We start from the raw sequence: 25,023 nt of genomic DNA, 5'->3' as shown, positions 1-25,023 counted from the left end.
TGTGATGGGGCTGGTGTGAAAAGAGGAAATTGAATCGGAGCAATGTATTTGTATAGTTTTGAGATGGGTAGGAAGGAACAGAAGTGTTGATAATGATCATATTGAGAACACACGCAAGAAAGATTGCAATGAAGGAAGAGAAGCTTCTCACATGAGGAAGTTAGTCGACCTGTTCCTTGCTCCAGTTCTAGGGGTGAAGGATAATTCACAGATGGGAGCAGTATTCAAACTATGGGAAGTGGCTGAGCCTCAGAGAACTAGCAGTTGTTTAGAAGAAAAGGGGGGCTTTGGCTGCAGAGGTTTATACTTGGAGGGGCGTTTGGTAATGAAAGATGTGGGAGTTCCATGCAGATCAATGCTGCCAGAAACATTGATGAAGGGTGGGGTTTTCAAAGGCAAGACGTGGGAGATACTGTCAGGCGGAGAGTCATAAAAAGCATCTTTGAAGAGTTAGAATAAGTGTTTCATTCAAGGATCTGGAGGTCTTGGCGGTGATAGGATTTGACTGTTGTGGATATTACTGAATGGCCTCAGATAATGACTGTTTGATGTGTGCATTGCAGTATATTAGAAAACGATTGCAGTTTGTGCTTTTAGATTATCTTGAAAGCTTATTTACAAAAGGTTTGTGCCAAAAGGCAGGGAACAGACTCAACACTGTCCAGCCCGGGAGACTCATTGGAAGCAGCATACTTCAACATGGGCTGCCTGGAATGTTGCAAATTCTTTCACAGTGATATGTTCTTTTAGAATAATACCAAGCACCTCATTATAATCATAGGTGGCACAGAGGCGCAGCAGGTAGAGCTGCTGCCTCAAAGCACCAGAGACCCAGGTTTGATGCTGACCTCAGGTGCTGTCTGTGTGGAAAATTACCCCAGTTGAACATTTTAACATGTAGGCCCTCTCTGTCCTGATCCATAACTATCTTAAACCTAATGGAACTGTGGTCACTGGTCCCATAAAGGCTCCTCCACACACACTTCATTAACGCCCTTCCCAATTTCCCAATACTAGATCCAGCGTTGCCCTCTCACATGTGGGGGCCTCCATATACTAAAGTGAATGTGGGACTTTTTAACGGAAGGAAGTGAAATCTGCGGAACGATGCCATGAATTCACTGCTGTCTGATCCAAACTAGACATGAACTAGTCATCTTGCGGCAGTGTAAAGCACAAATAACCATGCTGGATATGCCATTTAAAGTTGAAACTGAAAGCTGCCGTATCCCGGAAACAGATGCCAAATTCTGTCTGTGAAGTGTCAGTGCATGTGTGAATTGCAAAAAGCAACTAACCACGTGCGTTTCCTCCAGGAGCAACAGTCCAAACTCTGGTTTCCCCTGCCAGCGGGAGGTGTAGATCCCAAAGACAGCCAATGATGTGGGTTTCTGTAGGTTAGTCTGGATTGTAAGCAGGATTCTGTAAGCAGGATTACAAACAAGTGTAAGCAGGTTACCGATGGCCTGCAAGGAACTAAGGGCCAGCATCCCTGCTGTATCTCTAAACTAAACTCAAACTAGTCTTTAAAAACAAAAATAAGATCATTAGTGTTTGTTTAATGAACAATCAAGGTGTAATTGAAATTTGGGATAATTGGCAGATAATGGGTGAACATAATGGATCTGGTGAGCAACCCATCATCAGGTTAGGGTGGAGTCCTATTACTCTCCTTCCCAGATGATTCAGGGCAATAGAAATTAAAGCAAGCGTTTTCACTGGAAATTGCCCCACATTTTAACTTTGCCTTCAAGGCATTTTCTGAAGTTCAATGTCCCAAGGAGAAGGTTGCCTCACGTTCCATATATAGCTCAATTTCTCAGCTGCAGTTTTCTTCTCCTGCTGAAGGAGTGGAGTACTGTAGATTGCAACAGGGCATGCTGCATGCATGAATGTTAAAATCTCTAACTTCACGTAACCTTTGCATCCCCTCTCTCTCCTTCCCTCCCCCACTCACGTCGTCGTACTAGTTTAGTTTCACTGTCGTCCTGTCGAGTTTCAGTGTCTGCGTAACTCGTTATCACCTTGCCCACAGCCAACACAGGATCATTGTGGGCTCCGTCATCCCTTGATCATCGTTACTTTGTGCATGTCTTTTATTCATCTGTTGTATATCTCTCCATCACCATTTATATCTCTCGTTTCCCTTTCCCCTGACTCTGCCTCCAGTTTGCACTTTGTTATCTTGGATCTCTTGTCACCAGTATTCACCATACCCCACTGCCCCTGCCCACGTGACACTCGAAACGTCACCTATTCCTTTTAGAAACTGCAGAGATGCCCTGAGCCTGCACCGCCATTCAATATTGAGTTCCACTCAGTGCCCGATGCTCTCACCATACTGATCCCCTTAGCCACAAGGGCCACATTAACTCCCTTTATCGTGCCTCTCAAACTAGCCTTGCTCCGTGCAAGTCCAGGCAGCGCACATCTGCAGAATATTCAGCCATACTGTCACTTGTACACTGCCCCTGCCCACGCCCAATGAACACTGGCAGCAACAATCCTCCTGTCACTAACGTGGGCCATCAACGTTACCCTGTCCCAGTCTCTCCGCGCACATAGGCCGCTCCCCTCCCCAGCAGTCTTCTCTTCCTACCCCCCTCCCTCCACATCCACTGCCCACGTCTCCGTGACTATGGCCCACTGTAGCTCAGCCCCATGCACAATGCCAGTGGAAAAAAAGATCCAAGATGTAGGATATATTCATGGTAAAGCCCTGCAGTGTTTGTTTAATTCTTGTGCTTCACTTCATTTCCAAGGGCTCGATGACCTAACCAGAAGCACATTGTGACAGTGAGCGTGTTTAGCCTGAGCCTCAATCTTTCCATTCATTACCTGTGTGCTTTAGCAATAGTATTGTCATTTCAATACATGTGTTTGAATCATTGTATATTTATGGTCAAGGGCGTGGTGTCTTGTTTTTTAAACCTGCAAACATCTGATGTAAGGATCATTTTGTTCAAGAGCTCGTCGTCAGTCCAGCTGATGGAGCTTGTTTCTTTTGAAATTCGAAATCTTGGGTCGATTCTTGTCTCTACCCCCTAAACTGCATTTAGTAAACTAGACCGAGCCAGGGCAGATCTCAGATACTTGCAGGTGGGCTCAGAAAACAGAGGGAATTGCAGCAAGGTCTTGTTGCTGACCCCTGTGCAGGTGGAACGAGTTCATGGTCATCGGCCCTTTCCTCACTTTGGTTTCTGCTGCCACCATCAGCCAAGCTGAGCAGCCTTGGGCACTGGATGTCCGCCTGCCTCCAGTTTGAAGACTGCACTCGATATTGTCTTGCATCTCTTGTCACCAGTTCATCTAGACATAATCCCCGTATCGAGCCACAGGCTTGCCGACCCGTCCTGCACGCATACGGTACAGGCCATCAGCCGTGCCCCTCGCAGGAGATGCCATCACGGGCACGGACGGCCTCCATCGGGAGTTTCGTAGCAGGCGATGACTCAACCAGCACAGGTTTCGCAGGGGATTTGTCGACAGCCTTTACAGGGATCTTCGTCATTGGCACCAGCCCCATTGGCAGTCCTTTTGCAGGTTACAGAAATGATCGCTGATCTGCTCACTATCTGCTGTCACATGTCCCTCATTCAGATAGTCGTTTGCATCCTCTGTCCATAACACATCACCTGGGTCATCCGCCTCATCGTACTGAACCTGCCTCAATGGCACCAGCTCATCTCATTTACTGGCAGAATATGTGGTCGGTTTTTGCATGCGGCTGAAAGCAGTGCTGAAGGTGGTACGCACAGATGATGCGTGATCCAGGGGAATCTGCCAAAAGAAGCTCTTGCCGTCTAATACAGAGAATACCGTTGGCTTACCCATGTGGGCAGCTACATGCTCCGCTGTACACATGGGGTGATGGGGCCTTTTGAGTGCGGTGTTCAGGTCCCTCGGATTAATACATATACGAATCTCCTGTTTATTCTTCTTTGTAGCAGCCACTATCGAGGACACCCAGTCCGTGGGTTCTGACACAGGCTTGATCACTCCCCATGCCACCATCCTGTCCAGTTCGGCTTTCACCCGGTCTCTCATGGCAATAGGTACACGCTGAGCAGGACGAACCACAGGACGCACCTCCGGATCTAAAGACATAGAGTAAATTATTGGTAGCTTGCCAAGTTCTTCAGTGAATAGATTGTGGTGATCCATGAGAATACGCTGTGTGGAATCCGGAACTGGAGTTAGTTGATGCACAGCCTTGCTGAAGGTAACTAGTCCCATATCTTTGCAGGCATCATAGCCTAAACGTGGAATAACACTGGGTGATCCCCATGGTGGCACTGCAGCGTCACAATACCCACCGTATCGACCTCGCTTCCCCCAAATGCGAGAAGGGTAACACTGGTGGGTTTTAATTGCTCTGCGTTCCTCGGACGATTGAACTGTTCCCGAGACGGAACATTGCATTTCACTCCAGTATCGATTTTTCATCTCGATCAGTTTAGTGTTGCGGTGGCCATTGGCTCGCTATTCTGCACATTTTGTGGGATAATAGAATGTGCCTGCAGAACAATTCCATCGACCTTTGGCCTCTTGTCCATGCTGCTATTGGACAAATCTGACAGCGGCTCAGCCTGCAGCAAATTTATTGGCTGCTTTGTCTGCTCTCTGTTAGGTCGGGATCAGCAACATCTCCAGAAATGGTTTTGCCTTTTACACCCATGGCAAACTTGACCAAAGGCAGGGGGCACTTCTCTCTCTTAGTCAAGTGCCCAACACCACAGTTGTTACATTCTTGGGAATAAAACGAGCTGCAGGATAATTAAGTTGTTAATTCTGGCCTGGGTTGACTGGGGCACAAGAAATGAGTGTACCCAAGCTGTCCTTGGAGTGCCATCTGCTGCTGCCTTTGTTGCCTTGGAAACGGAGCTAGCACTCTATCGGAATGCATACAATCAACTCCTGCGTTGGAATGTCGTGCCTGAGTGAGCGTTTGGGCATTGCGAATCGGCAGCTCATAAGTCTCACAGACTGCGATAGCTCTATCCAGAGTTATTGTAGGATGGCTGACAAGCTTTCTTCTCAGTGTGTCATTAAAAAGACCACATACCAACCGGCCCCTAATAAATTTGTCTTTGAGATGGCCAAATCGGCAAGTTCCTGCAGCCTTCTTTACAGCACAAACAAAAGATTCAACAGTTTCGCCCTCATTCTGGTATCTTGGGAAACATTTCACACGTTCGATCAGTGGATTAGGTTGAGGGGTCACACATCTGTCAAAACTTTCTCTTGAGTCGCTCCGGTCACTTCAGCCGGGGTCACGATCGTCGCTGCACCATCGGCAGGTTGATGAGTTATTGCCCCAGCATACACACACTGTCGTGCTCGTTCGTAAGCTTCATCTCCTGCGAGTAGAAGGAGCACGCTTGCACGGACCACTGCCGGCTTGTCATGAGAAGTTGCAGCAATGAACAAATCACACTGTCGCTCACTGCTGTCCAATTCTGCTATCGAAAAGGAGTGGGTCAGGTTTTCTGAAACCTTCAGCCGTGTCTGAGACTATGAAAAGCCTTGTAATTAACAATCAAAGTCAAACCGAAATCCCACTTCTGACACCATGTGCAAAGTACTAATGATACAGAGTCATTTTCTGTCCTAACAAGTACTTTAATTTGTACACATACAGAGACCATCAAGATGAATACTGTAGCCCCGGAATCATAAGTTAATATTAAAAAACAATATGGCTGCCCACATGCCACAAGGTGGTGGTAGGAGGGTAGAAACAAGGAACCGCAGAGCTGATTTACAAAAAAACAAACTCAAAGCACTGGAGTTTCAGGCAGCATCTCTGGAGAAGTGAACAGGTGACGTTTTGAGGACCCTTCTTCAAACTGATTGTAAGGGTGGGGGGGGGGGTGAATTAGGCAAGGCAACTTTAATTGGGCAAGGCAACTTTAATTGGGCAAGGCAACTTTAATTGGGCAAGGCAACTTTAATTGGGCAAGGCAACTTTAATTGGGCAAGGCAACTTTAATTGGGCAAGGCAACTTTAATTGGGCAAGGCAACTTTAATTGGGCAAGCAACTTTAATTGGGCAAGGCAACTTTAATTGGGCAACAATTTAATTGGGCAACAATTAAGTTGCCTTGCCTAATTCACCCTGCACCAACAGAAGCACCTTCCAATTCTCACATGACTGTCTTTAGTTTGAGAGGCCACATTCTGCCTTCTATGCTTCAGTTACCAACTGAACGGAAAAATGGAAAATGTTGGCTTGTGTTTTTCTTTTAGAAACATTATTGGTTCACAAATTTGCACATTTACACGGGCCAACACACAATTCATTCATCATTTCAAGGAGCTGTTTAAATGAGGCCCCTTGTACTATGCGGGTGCACTTTAAAGAACCCATGGCACTGTTTTAAAGAAAAGTGGTGTTGTTGGTATCTGAGCCAATATTTATCGTTCGACCAGAGCCCTTTGGGCTGGGCTTTATCACATTATGTCTGCTGATCGTATGTAAATTGGTCTCCATGTTTCCTAAAACACTCTAAATGTAGTTTAGTTTCGGTAGAAACTGGCCCTTGGATCCACTGAGTCCGTGCCGACCAGCGATTCCCGCACACTAGCACTATCCTACACACAAGGGACAATCTACAATCTTCACTGAAGCTAATGAACCCACAAACCTGCTTTGGAGTGTGGGAGGAAACCGGAGCACCCGGGGAAAACAAACCCACGTGGTCACGGGGAGAACGTACAGTCGGGATGGAACCCAGGTCTCTGGCGCTGTATTGCAACTCTACCGCTGTGCCCCCATGCTAACTGTTTAGGCGTTCACTTTAGAATAGTACTTCATTGACTGCAAAAGACTTTGGGATTTTCTGAAATTTTGGAAGGAAATATGAAAGGTCAGTATTTGTTCCCTAAAGTGGATCAGAAGCTTTTAAAAAAAAAATAATAGAGGGGAGTGTCTTAATTATCGTCAGTGTGTTTTGATTTTTAACAGTCAACAAAGAAACCATAGCTGCTGTAATCACGGGTGTTGCCTCATAATCTAAAAGGAGCAATTACTAATGAACTTAAATGTCATCATTTGAAACGTGAACTGAGGAATATTGTTGCATCATGCAATGAGATCATGCTAGATCTATGATCCATCTCATTATATTCCCAGCCTTTCCCCATTCAGAACTTTTGATTATCAATGATCTAATATCATTATATCATATAACGATTAAAACTCTGGTCTTGGTGTGTGTTTTCACATGCGATTCACATCTCCTCGAAAACACGACGATGTAACGGTGACATTTTTGCATATTCCAGTAGATATTTACCTCAAGATTTCAAAAATCCCCTCGTCTGAAAATTTGATTCCTTATTTCCCGAGGTTTTTACTAAAATTGTTCACCAATCTGACATCTTTTTACAATCTAACGTGCTGAAGCGAGCTGGATGACGTCACAATGCCTTTGCTCCTCGCGGCAAGATGTGCAGAATTTTCCTCTCTCTCTCTGCCCCCCCATGTGGGGGGTGGTTAACGTGTGTGTGGCGCTGAAGGCCGCCCCCACCCCCCGCAAGGGGACGGGACCCAACAGATCCCCCTTGGTCTAATCTTAGATAAAATCAACAATGGATCAAGCATCCAATGCCATTTATGAAAGACTATGCCAAACTTATTCCATCCTTTGTGTGTCAGGGTTTGCTGACCTTGCTCCCTAGAGGGTCTGTCCCTGGTTTTTAGACGAAGTTCCCATATCCTATATTTCCCACCCATTGGAAATATTTTATCTGGGCCTTTCCCATCATTTCCCTTTGCTATCCGGTTTCCTCCCATACTCCAATGACAAACAGGCTTGTTGGTTAATTGGCTTTGGTAAAATGTTCAATTGACCTTAGATAATAGGATAATGCTCGTGTGTATTGGCAAAGACTCGATGGGCTCAAGGACCTATTTGTGTGCTGTATCTATAACGTCTAAAGTAAATCCAGATAATTCCAATTGAATCACCACTTCAGTTTCCAATTGCATGGAGTGCAGTCTTATGTAGTATAACCTTTCTTGATAATTTAAACCCTGGAGTTTGTGTATCATTCTGGCAATCCACAGTGTAATCTCTCCAGGGCCAATTGATATTTCTTAACATGTGGTGCCCAATGCTGCTCTACATACTCCAGGTGTGGGCTTTATATAGCTGTAAGATAGCATCTGTTCCCTGTACTTTCATCTGCTAAAGCCGAACGCCAGCATTTCATTACTCTTATGTCATTGTGTTGTGCACCTCTCCATGACATTTCAATGTACAAAGCCCTCTAAATGTCTTTAGACCGCCACTGCTTTCAGCTCTTCATTTAGAAAGTGCTCTGTTCTATCCTTTTCACGTACAAAGAATCTGACCTGGCATTTACCTGGATTGATTTCCACTTGCCGTGGGCGGGCCTATTTTAATGGGACTTTAGTGACACATGTACCTAAGTACAGTGACATTCGTGTTTTTGCAAACTATTTGGTGACATAGAAACATAGAAATTAGGTGCAGGAGTAGGCCATTCGGCCCTTCGAGCCTGCACCACCGCCATTTAATATGATCATGGCTGATCATCCAACTCAGTATCCCATACCTGCCTTCTCTCCATACCCCCTGATCCCCTTGGCCACAAGGGCCACATCTAACTCCCTCTTAAATATAGCCAATGAACTGTGGCCTCAACTACCCTCTGTGGCAGAGAGTTCCAGAGATTCACCACTCTCTGTGTGAAAAAAGGTTCTCCTCATCTCGGTTTTAAAGGATTTCCCCCTTATCCTTAAGACAATTCTACTATACATCAGACACAATCATACTTGTACAAGAGTCTACGCACTGAGTCCTTACACAGGAGTTGCCACATTTCCAGCACCATCTTGTACCCTGCAAGCCCAAAGTTTTTAAAAATGTTAGAGTCTAAACTTGCCCATAAATGTCCCCTTCTCCTGGTGCCGGCAGTGGGTTGGATTTGCAGGGTCGGCCTGGCCAGGCCATGTTGTCGATGTTCTTCGCCACCGCTTCGTGCCGCTGCAGGCTGCATCCAATCTGTGCTCTTGGAGATGTGCGGAGCAAGTTTTTTTTTTTACACAGAATAAATAAGTGCGCGGAACGCGCTGCCAGGGGTGGTGGTGGAGGCAGATATGATAGTGGCATTGGAGAGGATTTTGGATAGTCACATGGCTATGGAGGGAATGGAGGGATATGGATCACGTGCCGGTAGATAAGAGTTGGTCTTGGCATTATGCTTGGCACATTGTGGGCCGAAGGACTTGGTCTATCTTTTATGTACAATAGATTGAACAAATTGGAAGTTACAGAGTGCAGAATATAGTTCTCAGCATTGTAGCTCATCAGTTCCATCGTCCATTGAGTCTGTCCAAAGCAAGTGCTGTCTGCGGAGGGCGCTCAGCATCGCCAAGGACTCCTGTTTACAAAGTCGCTACAGGTGTCTCCGTTGCAACCAGGGGTTCTTCCCGGCGGCTGTGACTAAACAACGTACCTCGGTGACTGCCAATCAGTACCCACTTATTATTATTATTAGGGAATTCAAATCGTTTGCTATGTCGCTCTTCAAGGGAGATGCTAAATGCATTTCGCTGTCTCTCTACTCTACACTGACAATGACAATTAAAATTGAATCTGAATCTGAAAGTCCAACGGGGTGGAGGTGAATTGGACACTACCCTAGACTCTGCAGGAAGGAACTGCACATGCTGGTTTAAACGTCAGAGTCTGAAGAAGGGTCTCAACCTGAAAAGGGTCTCACCCATTCCTTCTCTCCAGAGATGCTGCCTGTCCCGCTGAGTTATGCAGTATTTTGTGTCTATTATGGAAGGCCTGTTCAGGAGCCTGATAACAGGGGCAAGAAGCTGTTGCTGGGTCTTTAGTTGCTTTTTCAAAAATGTCATCCAAACATGACCCACTTTTTACAACCACTGATCATTGAAAATTTCCAAGGCATACAGTCGCACTACTGCTAATTATAGGCCAGGCTAATTTGCTGGCAATAGATCTTACGCTAATTGCTCTATGATTCCCAATTAGTACTCCCAGTTGCCTTTCTTAAGCCCTGATAATTCAATTTCCGGTTTTGCTCAGACTTGTGGGGGCAGAACAAAGATACTGTAATGCCTTGCAGCGCAGGTCTCGTTCCCCTCGCGACACGTTGATGCACTTTGCACGCTGTCAAAAATCAGCAAACTGCTCAGAATACTAGTGTTTAAGAGGGAACTGCAGATGCTGGAGAATCGAAGGTTACACAAAAAAGCTGGAGAAACTCAGCGGGTGCAGCAGCATCTATGGAGCGAAGGAAATAGAAGGAAAATCCTGAAGGAAATAGGCAACGTTTCGGACCGAAACCCTTCTTCAGACCCGAAATCCTGAAGGAAATAGGCAACGTTTCAGGCCGAAACCCTTCTTCAGACCCGAAATCCTGAAGGAAATAGGCAACGTTTCGGACCGAAACCCTTCTTCAGACCCGAAATCCTGAAGGAAATAGGCAACGTTTCAGGCCGAAACCCTTCCGGGTTTCGGCCCGAAACGTTGCCTATTTCCTTCGCTCCATAGATGCTGCTGCACCCGCTGAGTTTCTCCAGCTTTTTTGTGTAACCTGCTCAGAATACTACATTGGTTTCCATGTTTGCCTAGTTGATGTCACTTAATACATTTGTAGAGTCCCTGGATTTTGAGGCAGGTCGAGGTCTTGAGATTGTATCTGTATTCAAACTATTGAAAGATAAAAGGAACAGCACAGTGGATAAATGGTAATGTGGGCAGATTTACGGTGCCACTGATGGTAGAATTCAGGCCTCGGACTTGGGTAATGGAACATGCCACACTAATACATGGCAGAACTGCTTGGGACAGATTACAGACATTTAACGCCTTGTCTATCCTGTACAGCGCTTACTCTTTGAATGATAGATGGGACAGTATAGAGGGGGAAAAGCGAATGAGGAATGATCCCGATGCAAAAAGCCGCCTGTCCATTTCCCTCCACAGAGTCTGCCTAACCCGCTGAGTTCATCCAGCACTTTGTTCCTGTTCAAGATTCCAGCATGTGTGGTCTCTTATGTCTCCAGTGCAGAGGGAGCTTTACTTTGTATCTGGCTTATGGTATCCCTTCCCGAGGAATCGGAGAGGGGTTATTTATCCAAATCATGCCATCCCTGTGAAAACATATAAAGGTGACCATGTAGAGAGACCGTTACTCTGTATCTAACCTATGAGACTCCTGTCGTGGGAGCAGATGATGGAACAGCGTAAGGGGAGTTTCACTCTACATCTAACCCAGTGGTTCTCAACGCGAGGCGTACGCAATTTGATTTTTAAGGGCACGACTGAGGAGGTCTGGGTCCAAATTTTCGATTTTTATTTTTTTGGATTTTCCATCAGGTAAACATATGCAGTTTATGTTTCAGATGTTATTTTGAGTAAATAATTTTTTTTTGGGGGGGTAAAAAAAGGTCTTTATTGTGTAGTTATTACATAATCACCGCGCCATCACTCTTCATGCACGTCGCACGAAGCGCGCGAGGTCACGGGAGAACCTTATTTATTGAAATGGATTTAGAAATGCGATTCAAAGAGCTTTTGCTAAGTTACCCTTGTAATATCTATTGCCTCCGTTTTCTCTCAAGGGAAAGCAATCCAAGGTATTGGCGTTTTAAGCTTCTTCAGCTGAAACGGAGTTCACTTTTTAAATGATAAGAATTATATATCACCACATGGGGGGAAGGGGCATCAGGATTTTAGAGGTGATTAGGTGGGGCATGGCCAAAAAAAGGTTGGGAACCACTGATCTAACCTGTACTGTGGTTGCTCGCATGAGCACATTGAGCAGAGAGGCTTGTGTCTGTCTTGTGCAGCTCCATGATTCTCCATGAAAATGAAAATGAATCTGTAGGGATGCCATTCATTCTTGATGTCAAACAGCTCCCAATGTCTGTACGTCGATGGCCAGCATCATTGCTCCCTCCCCCTCACCCTCTCCCCCACCTGCCCTGGAGAAAATACATTGACAAAGAATTTGATAACTTTCCATTTCCCTTTTAGGATTACCCCAAAAATCGGCATCCTGGCTGGAGTCGAGGGTCTGTGGCCTATCATGCAGGTATGAAACCATTCTCACATTTTGGGGAGTCTGAGCCACTTTCTATATAACTGTTATCAGGTCTGGGGCAGTATCTGATGTTTGCCCCCATTGAATCGCAATGTTAATAATGCACTGTGTTTGGTGATTATATCGACTCATTCTCTTCTTCCCAAATGCACACCCCTGCTATGTAAACGGATCCACAACACCTTCTGATGGTGTTTCAAGCAAGTGGATCTCTCGGTGGGAGAAGGAACATTTTGCACAAAAGTCAAAGAAGATGATTGTTAATGACAAGCGTTTTAATATATGACACAACAGAGAAGAGGTGTGCAGTGTGAGAGGAAGCCATGTGAGTCAGTTGGTTTGTAGAGGTATGCAGTGTTTGAATATATAACAAGTGGGGAAGGGGTAGAAGTGAAGAAAGTGGGAGAGGGTGTGGGTAATGAGAGGATACCTGAGTAATCTGGATTAGTTCGGCATGGAGCAGATTGCAAATGTTGTAGAGAATATGAGGTAGATGTGTCAGGGATGGGAGCAAGGGAGATATGTGGTCATTCACGAACCAGAACAGAGGACTCAGGAGTAGGGACTATGCTGAGGCACATTTTAAAATCTAACCAAAGCTTAAAAGAGATGAGGAAACAATTTTTCAAAAGAAAATCTGTAAAATGTGGGCTTTGGGAGCAGATTGAGATTGGTGTTGTTGAGGTTGGTTGAAGCAGGCTTGATTGGGGAGCCGAATGTTGTTGCAACTGAGGTGTGCATGTAGCTGCAAGTAGCCTCTTACCTTCATGAAACAAGAGGAGTGCTTGCAGCTTGGAATAGTCAATGTCACAAAGCCTTTTGTCAATAGGAACCACATTTGTGGTTTAAAGTACAGGGGAGAGGTATAGGAGATTAATCAGCAAGAAGATATATATTTTTAATATCAGTTCAGTGACTATTGAATAGCATCTTTAAGTCAGCATAGTAACTATGGGGACACAGGAACTGCAGATGAGGGAATCTTGAGCAAAACACAAAGTGCTGGAGGAACTGAACAGGTCAGTCAGCTTCTGTGGAGGGAAATGGACAGATGACATTTTGGATCAGGACCAGTCTGAAGAAGGGTCCCGACCCGAAACATCACCTATCCATTCCCTTCACAGATGCTGCCTGTCCCACTGAGTTCCTCCAGTACTTGTAGTAAGTACAGATGTTCACCACTGGCTTTTCAGAATAATCAGTTGGTGGGAATGAAGCTTGTGGCAAAATCCTTAGAGAGCTCGACATCATTGTTACTTTATCATCGTTACATTATTGCATATCTTTCATTCATTGTTCTTTATCTCTCCACATCACCGTCTATATCTCTCGTTTCCCCTTTCCCTAACTAGTCTGAAGAAGGGTCTCGACCCGAAACGTCACCCATTCCTTCACTCCAGAGATGCTGCCTATCCCGCTGAGCTACTCCAGCTTTTTGTGTCTATCTTCGGTTTAAACCAACATCTACAGTTCCTTCCTACACTACACCATCACCTGTTGACGAGATGTTGCAATTACAACAGAATCACTTTGGCATTGAATCGACAGGGAACTTGTAATAATTGGTGTGGCAAAAAATGGATACATTTGAAATACAAAGAGAAAGTGCCATGTTCCTTCAATAGATCGGGGAGAATCTGTAGAGAGAGCGAGAGAGAGAAACAGAGTTAGCATTTCAGGTCGATGACTTTTCATTGGAAATGCAGGTAGCAGATTTTGTTCTGTAGACAAAAAAGATATTTACATTCAATTTACGAAAAATATATTACATTCAAAACGGTTTCCACAACGTCAAAGTGGTTTCTAACAAATTTGAAGTGTGCTCATTGTTGTAATTTAGGTAACAGTTTTTCCTCTGCTTTCCCTTCCCCGTCCCCTCCACCCCACCTGGACTTGGATCTATTTTCTCCCCTCCCCTTCCACCTATATTCCTTCCTGTAGCTTCACAGTTCACAAAGCGTTGATCCTTTGGTCCCACAGCATCTGTCTGTTCATCTCTGTTCTTTGGCCAATCATCTGCCCATCAAAACAAACCCTGACCTGTAACCATGTGTTACTTGGCAGACTATGTACTGCCCCTCCTCACTTCAAACTTTCTCCCCCCTGACCACCACAATCAGTCTAAAGAAGGGTCCCGAAGATTGAGGGGGGGGTCTTATAGAAACTTACAACATTCTTAAGGGGTTGGACAGGCTAGATGCAGGAAGATTGTTCCCGATGTTGGGGAAGTCCAGAACAAGGGGCCACACACACAGTTTAAGGATTAAGGGGGAAATCTATTAGGACCGAGATGAGAAAAACTTTTTTCACACAGAGAGTGGTGAATCTGCGGAACTCTCTGCCACAGAAGGTAGTTGAGGCCACACAGTTCATTAGCTATATTTAAGAGGGAGTTAGATGTGGCCCTTGTGGCTAAAGGGATCAGGGGGTATGGAGAGAAGGCAGGTACAGGATACTGAGTTGGATGATCAGCTATGATCATATTGAATGGTGAACGGTGCAGGCTCGAAGGGCCGAATGGCCTCTACTCCTGCACCTAATTTCTATGTTTCTATGAAAGCTAGGGCATAGGAAATAGGTAACACCGATTCATGTTCGGCCCGATACGTTGCCTATTTCTTCCTAGATGCTGCTGCTGAGTTGGATGATCTCCATGTATTGAATGGCTGGTTTTTTTTTTTTTTTTTTTCTTAAACCGTTCTATAGACTTCCTGACCTGCTGAGGTACTCCAGTACTTTGTTGTTTTTTTTTTTGTAAACCGGCACCTGCAGTTCCTTGTTTCTACTGGTATCAAGTGGTGTCAGCCAAGGCTTATTTGGTATTACTTCTGCCCATGAATGAATAGATTGTGAATTACCTATCTGTGAATGTATAATATCCTTGGCACTATTCCTAGACAGGCAGGGGAGCTTGCATTATGAAGTATGGTCATTCATCGCTGCTAATTGAGGAGTCTTAACCGTGCATCAACGTAGACGCCACTGTGTGATGATCTCAATGAGAAAAAGAAGAAAATATCATTTACACGGCCTCTCCTCAACTTCAAACAAGAAATCACTTTGCCATGCAGCCCTTTAGTGAATAGCAAACATCAGTGAGATCAATGATGTACAGTCTGCTTTTGACAGTGTTAATTGGGGATGAACTGTTGATCACATTGAATGACGGTGCTGGCTCGAAGGGCTGAATGGCCTACTACTGCATCTATTGTCTATGTATCTATGTATTTGAATGTCATTTCCTTCCTCCAAGAACAAGAGAAGACATGCCAAAACCTTTCATGGGCTGACCCTTTGTTTCATAACTTCTCACAATAAAAATCAACTCACTGGGGAATACGATCCTGATTTCCTCTATCTTGACCTCCAACCCTGTTCCCAGGAGTGAAGCCCAACTTCCTCCTTCAAACCATTCTGTTTTGTACATCTCATCCCGGTAAAAGAAACACGAGAGGAATAGATGGATAGGATGGATAGGAGATAGGATGGATGCACAGTCCGCTACCGATAGGGGAATCGAACATCAGAGGACGTAGGTTTCAAGTGAGGGGGGAAAATTTAATAAGAACCCGAGGGGCAACTTTTTACACAAAGGGTGGTGGGTGAATGGAACGCGCTGCCGGAGGAGGTGATTGAGGCTGGTTCTATAACAACATTTAAAAGACATTTGGACAAGAATAGGAAAGGTTTAGAAGGATATGAGCCAAATGCTGGCAGATGGGACTAGTGTAGATGGGGCATGCTGGTCGGAGTGGGCAAGTTGGGCTGAAGGGCCTGTTTCCATGCTGTACCACTCTATGGCACTAAATGGGTTGCCTGTGCATCTTATGTTCTCCATTCAGTGATTTGTCCTTTTGCCTATCAATAATACTGTATACCATGTTTATACCCAAGTTGGTGGTGTGTCTCTTAATGTTATAATAGTGCTATGTGTCTGAATCCCTGAATCCTTTCTGAAGATGAAGTACTATCTCTAAAGATAGTACAATTATATAAAGCAAATATTATACTAGGATATTCGCATTATTACCATGTGAATGGCAGCAAATGCATTGCGTGAGTTACTGGAAATAGGTGGTATAGCTAAAACTAAATTCTCTCATGGAAAATGGTTGCTGGTCCTTCATTGTCACTCGATCTAAATCCTGGACCCCCCCCCCAACAGCATTGAGACCACCTTCAACCGGTACGACTGCAGCTCGCAGCAATGTGGAGCAACGTCCATATCCCACATGATGCAACGTTACACAGGCCCAGAGGATTGGAAGAAGCAAAATGACAAAACACTCCTGGTTCCCGCCTGGTCTTTTCCAGCTTCCATGTAGATGCATTGTGCTGACCTTTGGGACTGATGCTGACCTCGGGGGGGGAAAGGTCCTGAATGAAGTGGCCAGCAGACGATGCTGATCTCGAGTGACATGTATCGAGTCAGCAGTTACTAGATCAAACACATAAAGCCCCGCAAGGTTTCTGTCACTTGTTTTGAGGATAATGAGCGTCTTGTGTGTGTTGTGTGCCAGGATGCTGGAGGTCTTCGTTTTCCAATCTTTTGAGTTCTTTCGCAATGGTTTTTGTTGTGACAGGGCTTCTACGCTTGAAGAAAAGGAAATTAGAAATCTGTTCCCACCCCTGTGTCTCTTCCTAAGTCTATAATTGTTTTCTGTTGGTTCCCATAGTTACCAGTGAAACACTTGTAAACATTGGCAGCAGCTAGCTGTGTATGGAATGGAAGTGCGTATGTAGACAGCCCTTGTCTGTAGGCTTAATTCAGGGCTCCCATGTCAAACTTCTCATACAAGCCCACAGGATGTGAAGTGACCAGCAGGGAAGTTAACGTGTGCGCTGATGACATCAATGAGAGAATAAAGAGCGAGAGATACCATGAGCTTTATTAACTTTCTTATTCCAAAGTCGGAAGACTTAAGTGAAAACAGATTAACAAAATACGTCAAAACGAATTCTGTGTTTAATGATACGTTATTGTCACAGTTACCTAGGTACAGTAAACCCTTGCTTTCACCGACCTCTTTATAACTGATTTTGGTTACAGTGGATGGACCTAACGCTGGCTGCCCGCCCACGCCAGCCCCAGCTCCAACCGCCCACCCTGTTGCTTACAGCCTCAGCTACCCACACCAACCCCCTGCTCACACTGCTTCCAGGCAGCGCAGCCACTCACCAGATAATGGAGGCCATGTAATGGTGAAACAAAGCCATTATAGAATGCACTTTAAAGAGAATGCTAAGTCCTGCACTGTTCACACTGTCCTCGAGTTACTCCTCCACGCTGCACTGAATTACATGCTTACATCAAGTTACACTGCCCTCCATAATGTTTGGGACAAAGACCCATCATTTATTTATTTGCCTCTGCACTCCACAATTTGAGATTTGTAATAGAAAAACAAATCACATTTGGTTGAAGTGCAGCAGAATAGAGAGATGGAAGGGTGTCGGGATTTATGGTAGGGTTTAATTCAGTTGACACAGAATGTTTGTTTTCTTCTTCCATGTGAGACCAATTCAAGAGACTATAAATATGGTGGAAGCAATAAGCATGGATGGCTTGCATTGGTGTCAAGTTAATGGAAAGTGTTTGCATTGGCAGGCCAGTGAGAAATGGACTGACTGGGTTTTGTGTTTCAATGGGTTTAAGAATGATGGTGATCATGAGAACTCTGGCATCTGCCCCAAATCCCTGCCTATTCTGGACCATGTATCAGAACAGTACATCTGAGTTATTTAATTTAAAATACCGCACTAATGCCAAGTTCTACATTAAGAAGCTGCAAGCTACAGAGTCTTTCCATTAGCTAATGGTATTTTTTCCATACATTCCATCTTCATATCTGGTGAGCTCAGCCAAAGTCAAAACCAGCTCTGTTAATATTCACGATGTCAAAGGTGTCAGACTCTTTATTTTTGTGTAGCAAAGCCCAAAAGTACAATCAATTGACCTCAAAGTTTTCCTCTTCCCATGCCCACAGCGCAATGGAGAGTCTGCCAGGAAACATTGGGAAGAAATGGGATATGTTACAATATACAAGACATAATGTGGGCTGAATCCAGCCCCAATATATCCCTCACATGATGGAGATATGCAGCACCATTTTAGTTGCATTTAAATAACACCTTCAATGTTGGGACGTTTCCCATAACGCTTCATTGGCATGTTCAGTTTAGTTTGGTTTAGAGATACAGCATGGACTCTGGGCTGAAGGGTCTGTATCTCTGTATCATGGAAACAGACCCTTCAGCCCAGAGTCCATGCTGACCATCGATCACCCCTTCACACTAGTTCTATATTATCCCACAGAAACATAGGTGCAGAAGTGGGCCATTCAGCCCTTCGGGCCAGCACCACCATTCAATATGATCATAGCTGATTATCCAAAATCAGTACCTTGTTCCTGCTTTCTCCCCATGTCCTTTGATTCTGTTAGCCCAAAGAGCTAAATCTACATCTCTCTTGAAAACATCCAGTGAATCGGCCTCCACCGCCTTCTGAGGCAGAGAATTCCGCAGACTCACAACTCTCTGTGTGAAAAAGTGTTTCCTCGTCTCCGTTCTAAATGGCTTACCTCTTCAAGGACTCTTTTCCTGAGGCTGGCGTATCGTAGGCTCCGCTGGTAGTGGAAGTGGACAACGTTTTCATGAGTGGTGTTGTGTCCACTTTTATAATGGGCTGGTTGGGTGGAGGTTGATGTAGGGCCTGGGTTTTCTTGACATTTAAGGCTAGGCCCATGGCTCTGTATGCCTAGGCAAAGGCATTCAGGATGCCCTGGAGGCCTTCTGTGTAGTATGCTGCAATGGCGCAGCCGTCCGCGTAATGAAGCTCCGCGATGGCGGTGTTACTGACTTTGCTCTTGGCCTTCAACCTATTGAGGTTGAAGAGCTCACCGTCAGTTCTGTAGAGGATTGAGATCCCCTGTGGCAGCTCTTCACCAATGAGGTGAAGTATGGCAGCAACGAAGACAACAAACGGGGTGAGTGCGATGATGCATCCCTGTTTGACCCCCGTTCGCACAGTGAAGGGCTCAGACTCAGAGCCACAGTTGCTGAGCACAATGTCATCATGTAGAAGTCTCAGTAATCTGATATACTTGTCGTGACATCTGTACCTTGATAGTATGCTCCAAAGATCCTGGCGGTCTACTGAGTTCAAAGCCTTTGTCAGGTCTATGAAGGCCATGTACAAAGGCTTCACAAGCATTGGGTGTATTTGAACAGCAGTAAGAATTTAAAAAAAGCAACCTTGCTGGATCGTGTGTCCATGGAGATCAACTCCATGGTGGTGCTGGCCCGAAGGGCTGAATGGCCCACTTCTGCACCTATAGTACAAGTCGGGGATATACGCACCAGTGTTTGGGGTACGCTCATTTTTGGAGGGGATATGACGGTTATCAAGTTGAAGAAGAAAATGCAATTGGTGGGACATGAAAATCAAAAAGACTGCTGGAAATCCAAAAACCACAACAAATCAGACCTTCCAACTGATGTGGCTGATTTGCACTTGTACATTCCTGCCCTGAGAGACAATGTGCCATAATACCAAATTTAAACTGTTAAATTATGCAGACACTGAACTTAACTTGGATAAGTGCAGCTTGACTTGGATTAAGTTTTATAAACAAAACTGAGAGGCTTAGAAGAGAAATTGAAAACATCTCGGTTCCTGCGTTGAATATTGGCATTTACTGTAATGTTTTTGTAGCATTAAAAAAATAACTTTTGCTGTTTATTTTTTTGATTTGGAGTTCCATCAATCGGACCAACTTCTCATCACTTTCCTAATATCGTGTCAATGTTTCCATGAGATGCGGCGTGCAGTGGATATGGGATACAAGACCAAGATGCAAAGTTTGGCTCGGTTCATCAGGGGTCATGTTGTGGGATTAGAGGCAAAGCTGCAGAAATGTGCAGCGTGATAGAAAACAGCTGTTTAGGAAAATGACTAATTTGGAAAAGTAACGTGTGATAATCCGAAATTTGTTGTACATCAGATATCCCGCTTCTGTGGCCTGGCAGATCTGGAGCTATTTTCCATGTTTCCGTCGTTTCTGATTCCAGTAGCTGTTAATTCTCCGTGGATCCTTCCAATTTCCCATCATTTATCGAGTCAATTTTTGAAATCAGACAATGGAGACCATGACACAGTTGGCTCATCTATCGGCAAGTGTAAAAGCCAAAGGTCCAGGGTAAATCCCTGCTCTGGGGCCATCTCTGCTTCAGCCAAGTCTCCATTGCTGGCAAGTGCAGGTGCGTACGGCCACTAGGCATTGGTAGGATCCAATTCAGATTTGCTAGCCTCGTTGGGCCAGTAGTCTACCTACATTGACCCATTGAGGTCTATGGGCTGACGTAGGAGAGAGCCTCTATGTGACCAATAAACTTGACTTGACTGGTGTTTCTGATGCTGCAACACATCATGGGCTTGTCAACTTTGGGAATGGTGGAGGAAGCAAATGGCAATTACTAATATGAATACAGATGTATTATGGCAGCATGAGCCTGTTCTTGCACCTTACGTTACTATAATTTAGATTAGTTATCTCCCTCATGGCTGGTACTTTAGTTGGGGAAATTGTAACATTTCAGAAACAGTATGGAGGACATGTCTTCAGAAAGCAAGTCATTTTACCTTCAGTGAGTTTGTTTAGTTTAGTTTGTAGATACAGCACGGAAACAGCCCCTTTAGCCCACCGAGACAGCGCTATCCTACACACTAGGGACAATTTACAATCTTTACTGAAGCCAATGAACCTACAAACCTGCACGTTTCCGTGCCCCCTCCAGCAAGTGCTTGGCACTTCTGACAGTGCGTTCAGCGAGTCCAAGTGTGGGACGATGAGTTAGTGGTGGATCAGGTGCAGATATTGGGGATAATCTGTGCGCTCCTAATAGTCAGTGAAGAAGCTAATCAGGTTTAAAGTAAGATGGAGATTGGGCTTTCCATCCTGGGAAGGGAAGAGATCTTGAGGTGAGCTTGTTGGAGGTTGCAACAGGATTGACAAGATTGATCAGAGTAAAATTGTAATTATGGTTCAGACTCCAAATCCCCTTCACGAAAGCTAAAGTGAGAAGTCAATGTGCCTTTTGTGACAAAAGAGGAAAAGTTGTAACATGTATGAAATAACAGTTTTGAGGGATAGGGAAAGGTTGGGCAGGGAGAGAGGTAGAGGGAGAGAGAGCGCACAAAATATAAGGATCTGATGATCTGAAGGATCGCTATATTTAAGAGGGAGTTAGATGTGGCCCTTGTGGCTAAGAGGATCAGGGGGTATGGAGAGAAGGCAGGTACGGGATACTGAGTTGGATGATCAGCCATGATCATATTGAATGGCGAATGGTGCAGGCTCGAAGGGCCAAATGGCCTCTACTCCTGCACCTAATTTCTATGTTTCTATGATGAAAAACGGCCGTGTGCGTTTGTGGGATGTGGGGCATTATTGGGAGGTGTGATTGGTCTTTGCAATATGAATGGACTGGATGACAGCATGGTCTTTTCCAATTGACTAGAATGCATTATTAAACAGGTCGGTGCAATGATGTGCCATGGGCACAGTATACAAATAAAAGCAGCAAGGCATATAAACCCTGCTAACGCATGGAAGAGAATGGTGTCAACAGGTATGAAGAAATGCTGCCAGTGCTCACAAAATAACAGCGCTAATGCATGTGCTGTATCAGCGCCAATGTGTAAACCATTGCCCTGCCACTGCATGCAAGGTAAAAGCGCTAATGCAGAAACAAATGCGTATTTTATAAAGGTACCAAAGCAGAGACATTGTTTTAAATGCCAATGCACATGTATAATAGAATGTTGCTCTTGCATAACTAACAAAGAGCTGGTATGAGCGACCATTTGACTGTGTGTGTGTGTTTGAAACATTGACTGCAGATGTGCATGACTTGTGTGTGGTTACATCTGTGATTGAAGACCGACCGCTATCTATGTGTGTGTGTGTGTGTGTGTATGTCTGCACGTCTGGAATAAAGTACGCAAAAAAGCTGGAGAAACTCAGCGGGTGCAGCAGCATCTATGTGGAGCGAAGGAAATAGGCAACGTTTCGGGACGAAACCCTTCTTCAGACCCGAAATCCTGAAGGAATTAGGCAACGTTTCGGGCCGAAACCCTTCCGGGTTTCATAGAAACATAGAACTTAGAAATTAGGTGCAGGAGTAGGCCATTCGGCCCTTCGAGCCTGCACCGCCATTTAATATGATCATGGCTGATCATCCAACTCAGTATCCCGTACCTGCCTTTTCTCCATACCCTCTGATCCCCTTGGCCACAAGGGCCACATCTAACTCCCTCTTAAATATAGCCAATGAACTGGCCTCAACTACCCTCTGTGGCAGAGAGTTCCAGAGATTCACCACTCTCTGTGTGAAAAAAGTTCTCCTCATCTCGGTTTTAAAGGATTTCCCCCTTATCCTTAAGCTGTGACCCCTTGTCCTGGACTTCCCCAACATCGGAAACAATCTTCCTGCATCTAGCCTGTCCAACCCCTTAAGAATTTTGTAGGTTTCTATAAGATCCCCTCTCAATCTCCTAAACTCTAGAGAGTATAAACCAAGTCTATCCAGTCTTTCTTCATAAGACAGTCCTGACATCCCAGGAATCAGTCTGGTGAACCTTCTCTGCACTCCCTCTATGGCAATAATGTCCTTCCTCAGATTTGGAGACCAAAACTGCACGCAATACTCCAGGTGTGGTCTCACCAAGACCCTATACAACTGCAGTAGAACCTCCCTGCTCCTATACTCAAATCCTCTTGCTATGAAAGCCAACGTCCCGAAACGTTACCTATTTCCTTCGCTCCATAGATGCTGCTGCACCCGCCGAGTTTCTCCAGCTTTTTTGTGTACCTTCGATTCTCCAGCATCTGCAGTTCCTTCTTAACCTCTGGAATATAGTTGTCTGAACCAAGAACACTTCCTGTGGAGTTCGTGAGGCTCAAAGTCATCTTTTTTCCTGAGTGGAAGAACAACAGCAGCTCGGCTTAATATCATTAATTTAATCTAAATGTAGCGGGGTGAAAAGCAACAATTTTCACCTGCAACCTCTTTTTGTGTCCCAAACGATCCTTCGCCTCCAATCCCCTGTTTAGAAGCTTCCATCACATGTCCCTGAGTGAAATCATTACACTGTAGATGTGTGTAAAATGGTTTTGAGTTCAATGTGTTCAATGTAGACTAACTCTGCCTCCCACATTACCATGTTTAATCCTCTCCTCTGATTTCCACAAACCTCCTGCTTATTAACTGAATCATGCTTCTTGTGAAAGAGTCGCACAGTGTGGGTGCTGCCTGTCCTGCTGAGGTACTCCAGCATTTTGTGTCTTATCTTCGGTGTAAACCAGCACCTGCAGTTCCTTCCCACACATAAAAATAACCAAACTACACATTGGACGCCAAACCAAGTGAGGCACTCAGTTAGATGACAAAACCTTGGTCAAAGAGGAAAGTTGTAAGGAGTGACTTTAAGGAGGGAAAATCGGGATAGGCAGAAAGGTTTGGGAGGGATATGTGGCATGATGGCCTCAATAGCTGAAGGCATGGCCCTGGAAAGCAGAGTCATGGAAACTGCGCATACGGACAAGGCTCGAATTGGAGCAGGGTAGAGATTTTGGAGCGTTGTGGCACTGGAGATAGAGATATGGGGTGTATTCAATGATAAGAATTTTAGAACTGAGGAGAATCTACACTAATTTAGGTTATGAAGTTTGAGGGATTTTGGGTGATCTAACTTGATGCGAGTTGGAATATAGTTAGCAGAGTTTGAATTAAGTCACGATAGGCACACAATGCTGGAGTAACTCAGCAGGCCAGGCAGCATCTTTGGAGAAAAGGAATAGGTGACCCCTTCTTGTGAAAGGGTCTCGACCCAAAACATCTCCTATTCCTAGGCTGCCTGATCTGCTGAGTTACTCCAGCATTCTTCAGTGTAAACCGGGATCTGCCGTTCCTTCCTGTACATTGAATGATATGACGTTTTCAGAGGTGGAAGATGAGCAGCCAGCCACAACTGAGGTAGACAAGTTATTGATTAGGCGTCAAGGGTTATGGGGAGAAGACAGGAACATGGCATTAGGTGGCAGAGATCAGCCATGATTGAATGGCAGAGTAGACTCGATGGGCCAAATGGCCTAATTCTACGCCTATAACCTGTGAACAGTTTTCTAATAGGTATGTCTAGTATTAGTTCAAAGTTCAAAGTTCAAAGTAAACTTTATTATCAATTCAATTATGCAACATTAGTTACACAGAGGATTGAAATTACGTTTCCCCATACTCCAAATGTGCAAGTAATATTAAAAACACAGACAGACAACATACCAATAAAAATAGACAATAGACATTACATTATTTAAAATAATAAAATATTCACAGTGTGCCAAAATGTAGCAAAAACGTTGAGGTATTTTAAAAAGGGTGCAACAATGAAAGGTGCAATATAGAAAAAGTGCAAATTTCGTACTGGAGACATTGAGCCAAAGTTATTTTCACAGTTTGTTTGTCTTTGTTTGGGTACTGTTCATGGAATTTTCTTAAGTGTGTTGAGTAGTCTGCTGGCCTGAGGGAAAAAGCTGTTTTTGAATCTGGTGGTTTTGCTCCGCGTGCTGCGGTAATAAAGGCACAGATGAGGGTCAGTGAATGTGTATTGCGTTAGAGTAAGGAAATACTGTGTAATCCTTCCCTTCTATACTCCAAGAGAAACCTCCCCCCTCCAGTTCCAACCTCCTCAGGCATCTACAATGTTCATCACTCCATCACAGGCAATTGTGTCTTCACTTTCCAAGATCCTGAAATCTGCAAACCCCTCCCGGAAATGTTCTGTTTCTCTGTCCTTCCTTTAAAACGCAGCTTAAAACTTGCCTCACGGAACAAACGTTTCCCATCTGACATCTC

General features: G+C 44.7%; 1 protein-coding gene across 4 annotated transcripts in view; it reads left to right on the top strand.

Annotated features, from left to right (window-relative positions):
* The window catches only part of spryd3 (SPRY domain containing 3), a 77,510-nt gene that overhangs the window by 45,655 nt on the left and 6,832 nt on the right, over positions 1-25,023 (top strand). For all 4 annotated transcript variants that reach the window (XM_055664558.1, XM_055664559.1, XM_055664556.1 and 1 more), the window contains exon 8: positions 12,042-12,099. In XM_055664558.1, the coding sequence (XP_055520533.1) occupies positions 12,042-12,099 (58 nt within the window). The remainder of the gene's footprint in view (positions 1-12,041; positions 12,100-25,023) is intronic.

This window comes from Leucoraja erinacea, chromosome 40 (assembly GCF_028641065.1).
Source record: "Leucoraja erinacea ecotype New England chromosome 40, Leri_hhj_1, whole genome shotgun sequence".
NCBI classification, from domain to species: domain Eukaryota; kingdom Metazoa; phylum Chordata; class Chondrichthyes; order Rajiformes; family Rajidae; genus Leucoraja; species Leucoraja erinaceus.
This window is presented reverse-complemented; position numbering and strand designations above follow the sequence as displayed.